The sequence below is a fragment of the Phyllostomus discolor genome, chromosome 9, assembly GCF_004126475.2.
Source record: "Phyllostomus discolor isolate MPI-MPIP mPhyDis1 chromosome 9, mPhyDis1.pri.v3, whole genome shotgun sequence".
In the NCBI taxonomy this organism is placed as follows: domain Eukaryota; kingdom Metazoa; phylum Chordata; class Mammalia; order Chiroptera; family Phyllostomidae; genus Phyllostomus; species Phyllostomus discolor.
Window position 1 is genome coordinate 46,387,912 of NC_040911.2, and position 7,447 is coordinate 46,395,358.

The window sequence follows — 7,447 nt, forward strand, 5'->3', positions numbered from 1 at the left end:
CCAACCTTTCATATTGAGTCACTGAGCACATTCTGCCTTGGACCTCTGCAGAACACTCGCACCAGCTCGTTTCTCACTCCCTTGCCTCATTCAGGTCTTGCAGAGTATCACCTTCTCAGTGAGACCTCCCTGGATTATATACTCTCTACGTTCCTTCCCAACTTTGTTGTTCTCTAATGCTCTTTTTATTATCAGACTTGCTTTATATTTTACCTACTTATTTGATAGTTGCCTTTTCAACTTCTAGAATGTAAGCACACAGAGGGCAAATATTTTTGACTGATGCGTTGCTGTAGTCCCAGCCCCTATTATGCTCCTGGAGCATAATAGCTCTCAGTAAATATTCAATAAATGAATGAATCAAGCAAGCAGTCAGATCTTGGTGGTTTTGTTTTAGAATTTAACTACATACATTTCAAACGCATTGTACATAAAATTTTTCTACATGGAATGATCTTGTTATTTCCATACTTTCTGCCTGTGGGCATTGCAGCCATAGAAAAGAAACTAAAATGAACTTTTAAACTTTTCTATTCCTGGTCAAGTTACTATCTGTAAAACCATTACTCACATATTTGTGGTACTGCTGGTGTAAACAAACCTATGTGCTGCCAGTTGTATAAAAATATAGCACATATAATTACAGTAGTAGGACATACCATCTAGATTTGTGTAAGTACACTATAAGGTTCACCATCCAAATTTTTCCTCATTATATATTTTGATCGCTTGCCAAGTGATCAGTAAAGGTTTGGAAGTATTTAATAACTAAAGTGTTCAACTCTATAAACAATGAGAAAAGCACTTAGGATATTTACTCCTGGCTGAGAGGACTATACCAGCCTTATTCAAGCCTCACATACATACATGAGCAGACATACATGCACATAGCAGTGTTCACTCATAAACATGCTCTGATTTTCTTTCTTTCAGGACAGCATTGCTTGGACCCAGATGCTTACATTTTGGATGTATATCATGTCAATCCTCAAGCAGAATGGGTGATCAAACCCCAACCAAGTTTTTGAAGTACGTTCAAGATGGCAGCTGGTATGAATTATATGCCAAGAAAATTCTAAATTAAGTAGGATTAAAAAAGACTGCTTTTGACATGTTTGTTTCCGTAACCCTCTTGGTGTTCCTTGGCCTAAGTGGCGTCTCCCGGCATTGCCAGTGTGAACCATGGAAGGGGATACGGCTAACCATTGGAGCTAAAGCTTTCTCATGACGGCTCCTTGATAAGAGTGAAGAAGAGAAGTTGTGGTTCTTCCTGAAGAAAGACCAATCTAGAACAAGAACTCGAATCATTTCTAGTACTTTGACTTCACAGCAGAAATGAACTTGATTCTATGCCTAGAGATAAGAAACACTTCTATATGTAGCAAATGCTACTATGAAACACAAAGAGGTGGAAAAAGACTTTTTTATACTTAACGTTATATACATATATTGACCTTTTTGAGCAAGAATGCCAGAAATATCAGTAACTTCCATTATGCAAAATTATTCAAATCTATTTTCCAAAGGGAATCAGTTTCTAAAGTTACACATACAATATTTATGCTCTGACTTACTCCTGAATTGGAGAAGGAAGAACTTTTTGTTTAAAAACACTGTATTGTTACGCATGTTGTACTGTATTGTGACAATGAGCATTCTGGTGCAAACAAACATTTCTTTTTGATAGACTGTTGAAAATTGATATTTTAAAGGTTGTTCCCTTGTGAGTATGGGGACCCTAGGCAAGCTTAGTTCGACAAAGGGTATTCTTTTGTTTTCATAACCTGTGTAGCCGGAAGTCACAGAGTGTCTATTATTTTCATCATGATTATGGTGCTCAGTGAAGAACTTTCCATGTGCCAGGCACTGATTTCTTTTTCTGATTGAATATATCATTTTTTCTATTTTACAACTGTAGATAGTCACTTCTGCAGCTCTGTTTTAAAAACACAGACTGCCTTTATCCAAGAGTACTGAAAAATACTGTTATATTTCAGATTTCATATTCTCTAAAGGCAGGTTCTATTTCTGTTTGTCAGTAATAGTCATGGCCAAGCACTGTGGATTAGCATCAAGTGTTAAAGTCAGGTGCATATTTTGTGAGCAGAAACTGTCTCACTATCAAGATCCTGTGGAGCCCTTTTGTAGACCTGCAAGAACACACAATCCCCTGTGATTCCAACAGAGCAAATCTAAAATGTGCTGAGGGGGTCAGACAGCTCTGCCTCTTATCTTGAGAATGCAGGGATAGTCATTTTAGGGTTAGCTAGAAATGCAGCAGCAGTCTCATCTGTCCCACAGGCTTTGGATTAGAAGCCACAGATTGGTATTTTGATGACTTTATATCAGTTTTAATGAGATTTAACACGCAAGTGACTCTTGCGGTTCAAAGGAGAGGCAAAGTTGCTCACAGTTGCAGAAAACATTAAATATTACCAAGTCTTAAAACGTTATAATAATTTAAGCCCATATATAGAAGAACAATTTTATATACTGCATTTTGCCTTGACGTCTATAAAAACATTACTTATATTCAACTTGTAGGTAATTCTGTTTATGGTCATTAGGGTTTTGTTATATTTTTATAGAAAACTCAAATATCTATTCATTTTATTTATTTGAGAATTTTCATTTCCTTTTCCTGAAAACACACTAGAAAATAAACATGTTCTGTTACATTCAGATTTACATTTTATTACTTTTCAATATATGGGTAATTGATGGCATGTGAGTTTACATAATAAACTTCAAGAGTCTGAAAAAATGCTTTTATCACCTTTGCAATTCAAACAACAAGAGTAAACATTTCACTTTATGGACATAAGATGGCAGTAATATATGCCTACATACACAGAAGAAATTCTTCAAATTAGCTACCTTACACTTCTATGAATATATGAAAACGATTGATTTATCTCATTATATTTCTTACCATTTTGAATAAATTCTGTTGTGTTTATATAGAAAATTCATTAATCTATTCATTTTTTCCTTAGGAATTTTCATTTATTTTGACTGAAAACACATTAGAATCTATATAAGAGTTCTAAAGATTTCAAGATTTACTTCACTTGTCATTGGTTCTAAATAAATGGCTAACTGATGACAGGTAAAAGCAGTAAGTTTCTGAATTTCTTAACTGCTTCTGTGTGCTTTCAGATATCAATGACTTGGCTGAGCCAATGACTTTAAATTACTCATTTTAACATAGTCAAGGAAGTGTGACAACTATCAAATAAATATATAATATGGAAGGCCTTGTCCATGCCAATGCCATTATCCCATGATAGCCATTATTCTTAGTCTTAGGGTTAACTAACTGATTCAGGGAGAATTGCCAGCAGACACACAGACTAATTTTTATGTGGGTAAACAGGTTCTTTTTACTTAAAGAATAAACAAATCCCTAAATTTAACATTCAAAAATGCCTGCCACCTAAATATTAAAAACTACCTGCCTTATCAAGAGTTGTTTTAAAATAGTTATAGGAATCTGTAAAATTGCATAGTATATTTGCAAGTAAGAGCAGAGTCAGATACTGAGCTTCTAAATTCTGTTGTTAATAGCTTCCCACCCCATCTCATCCCAAGTGCCCTTGGTGTATAGTTAGGAAAGTAATATCCAGAAGAGTACTAAAGAAAATTAACCTGTTAGGAACACCTATTCATAAAAAAAGAAGAAACCCTAGAAGTGGCTCATTTTTTCCTCTATTCTGCAAAAAGGAATCCCTTTGTTAAGCAGCTCACTTGGGGATATAATTCTTGGAGTGAATGATCTTCAAACAAACTGGAATATTAATCTCTTTATAATGTACACACAATATAAACTACCTCACTTGCCTTTCTTGGGAAAAAGAATTGATGGACTTTAATAATTTGTTTTACAAACTGTCCCTAAGTCTTACTAGTTTTCACTTTGGTTAGCTTTCAGTGTACATTTAATAACATACATTTGATAATGAAAAGTGTTTTTAGCAAAAGCTTTAAAGCCAAAAAACACTCTGGAATGTGACCTGTGGTGTACTCGGAGACATTGTGTCCTGTAGTCGTAGTCCCGGGTGTTGACCACACTGACATGTGGGTCTTCAGTGCAAGAGTTCACATTCCTCTCTCCTTGCAGGCATTTTCCGACTGCTTGTCCTCCATTGCCCTTGACTAAAAGGTAGTATGAGATAAACATGACCCTTCTTTCTATCGAGCATATTTTAACTGTTGTTCACGAATGTATTACATGCCTGAAAAGAATGTATGTTATGGGATTGAATAGTTCCTAGTTTCTGACTGGCATTTTCAACACTTTTCCATAAATATGTCACTTAATAAAAATTATGTGACATGGATTAGAATGTTTCAAGCACTCTCAATAGTTTTATACATGTCCCTTAATTTGAAAATTGCATGCTTTCTTTCAGGCATTTTCCAACTATTTTCTAAAACTATGTGACTTGACTGAAAAAATCATAATGTCATGAGAGGAATGTCAATGTTTTATGTTGTCTCTCATCTTAAAAGTTAGTAATGATTATTTTTAACTTTATTTTATTGTTGCCACTATTACAGACATCCCTATTTCTCCCCTACCTTTGCCCACCTCCACGCAGCCCCCGCCCCTCCTTCCCTCTGACCATCGCCACACTGTTGTCTGTGTGTCATGCATATATGTTCTCCGGGCAATCCCATCATCTTTCATTGTGAACTATAATATGGATGTTGCATTTTATTCATAACAATAAAGATAAACAAACTGAAATCACTGGCATGAGAATTCTTATATTTAACTACTCCTAAGTCCACCATGGTGCTAATGAAAGAACAGGAACTTGAGAATTGGAAGGTTTGTGTGTGAGACCTGTCTTTGTCACTTACTAGCCAGGTGGTGGGCTTGCACAGAAGCCATGTGGCACTGTGGTCATGGTGGATGGTTGTGGGTAGGAGATAGACTGAATAAGCAAACACTATTTCCTAAATGTGTTTGAGTTGGTGCTTTGTGTGGACAGGTTTTTAATAGGCGCTTTAAAAAATTTTTCAGTATAGAAAAGATAATTTGACAAAATTCAAAACCCATTTATGGTTTTTTAGAAAACTCAACATTTAACCATATATCTGTGTAAAAGGCAAGAAAAATAAAAAGATATAAAAAATAAAATAGCCTGTGTTTGCATATGATATTGATACAGAAAAGCCTACAGTATCTTCAACTATTAAATAATATAATTTGCAAGGTCATGGCATATAAGACTTATATAAAAATAAATTTATTAGTAACAAAGAATTAGAAAATAAAATTTTAACTTCCACTCACTATAGCACCAAGAAACATATTTGAATACATTTAATAAAATGTATGCAAAACATGTTTGCTAAAAACTACAAATAGTAGAAATTAAAGAATAGCTAAATGTGTGTGTGTGTGTGTGTGTGTGTGTACCCCATACTTTTGAATAACAAGCGGTGAATGGAAGAGAACTTGCAAGATGTCAGTTCTCCAGAATTCTATAGATTCAATGCTGTTCCAGTCAATACCAGTGGGCTTTTTTAGATAGAAATGGACAAATTATAAAAGTTATATGGAAATATAAAGAATGTAGAATACCTCAAGTAATCTTACAAAAAAGAACAAAGTTGATTAGAATGAGCAGTTTCAAGACCTACCATAAACTTGCAGCTCTTAAGACAGTATGATACAGAATAGAGATTGACATCTACATCAGTGGGACAAAATAAGGCAAAGAGCAAAATGGCCAGCCCACTCATGGTCATCTGATTTTCAGCACAAGTGCCAAAGCAACCCTATGGGAAAAGGAAACTTTCAATAGATTGTACAAGAATGATTAAATATCCATATGGAAAAAAAATAAAAGTTGACCCCCTCACAGTATACACAAAAATCATTCAAAATGGATTATAAAGCTAATTATAAAACCTAAAACAATGAGGCCTTTAGAAGAAAAATAAAAGATAATAGCTTTGCGACTCAGGAATGGGCACTGATTTCTTAAAAAACAGAAAGTAATGCTTATAAAAGAAACTAATAAATTAGACTTCAACAAACTTTAAAACTGCCTAGCCAGATGGCTAAATTAGCTGGAGCATTGACCTCTAAGCCAGTTCCATCCCCAGTCAGGACTCGTACTGGGGGCAACCAATTGTTTCTCTCTCAGTCTGTCTTGATTGTAGAGAGAAAGGAAGGGAGACATGTCACTAAACATATCCTTGAGTGAGGATTAAAAAGAAAAAAAATCAAATAGCAAACCACAGATCAGGAAAAATATATTTGTAATTCACATTTGACAAAAGACTGAAATTTAGGATATATAAGGAACCCACTGATTAAAACGGCAACCCAGCCTTTAAGATGGGCATAAGACGTGGACATTTCAGGAAAGAAGATGCACAAATGACCAATGCTTATTAACATTGTGTGCCATTAGGGAAATGCAAATTAAAACCACAATGAAATACCATTACAAATAAACCAAAGCAGTTAAAATTGACTTATTATTCTGAGTGTGGATGAATCAGAATTATAATTGTTGATAGGAACATAAAATGGGAAAGGCCACTTTGGAAAAGGGTTAACGGTTTCTTATCAAACTCATCACACAACTTCCCTATGACAAAGCAATTCTAGACCTTTACCCCAAAGGAAATATATTCCCCCACAAAACACTTGTATAAGGATGTACACGGCAGTTTTATTTATAATATCCAAAAACTGAACATCACAGGTATCCATCAATAGGAAAATAAGTAAACTGTGGGGTGGGAGGTGACATTACTCAGTAGTCAAAAGGAATAAACTGATAATAGGTAACAGCACACTTGAATCTCAGAATCAACATGCTGAGTGAAAGGAGCCAGACACAAAAGACTACATACTGTCAATTCTGTTTACATGAACTTTTAACATAGGCGATGCTGAATAATGATGGAGGGAGGATAGAGTGCTTGCCCCCAAGGAGGTGGGTATGGAGATTGGAGGTGGCATGTGGAGCTTTTCTGTGGAATGGAAATGTTCTATACCTGTGCTGTCCAAAACAGGACTACTGGCCCCGTGGGCCTATTGAGCGCTATGTGACTAGTCTGCATCAAGCTGTGTTCTAGGTATAAAATTTGCACCAGATTTTGAAGACTTAGTAGGAAAAAAAATATAAAATATCTCATTAGTAATATTTTACATAATTAATATACTAGTAAAGTAAATTTCAGTAGTTTCATTTTATTTTTTAATGTGACTAATAGAAATTCTAAATTATATTGAACATGTGGCTTATGTGCTTTGCATTATATTTCTATGGGACAATATTGTTATATAATTATATATATATTTTTTATCCTCACCTGAGGACAGTTTTTCATTGCTTTTTTAGAGAGAGAGGAAGGGAGAGAGAGAAACATTAGTGTGAGAGAGAAACATCAATTGGTTGCCTCCCATACCCACCTGGAC

At 34.9% G+C, this 7,447-nt stretch overlaps 1 protein-coding gene across 5 annotated transcripts in view; it reads left to right on the plus strand.

The window, feature by feature from the left end:
• Positions 1–4,750, plus strand: part of ARHGAP28 (Rho GTPase activating protein 28) — a 218,652-nt gene extending 213,902 nt beyond the window's left edge. For all 5 annotated transcript variants that reach the window (XM_036009298.1, XM_036009294.1, XM_028524908.2 and 2 more), the window contains one exon: positions 934–4,750. In XM_036009298.1, coding sequence (XP_035865191.1) covers positions 934–1,028 — 95 coding nt within the window. In that variant the 3' untranslated portion in view covers positions 1,029–4,750. The remainder of the gene's footprint in view (positions 1–933) is intronic.
• Positions 4,751–7,447: the final 2,697 nt, after the last annotated feature.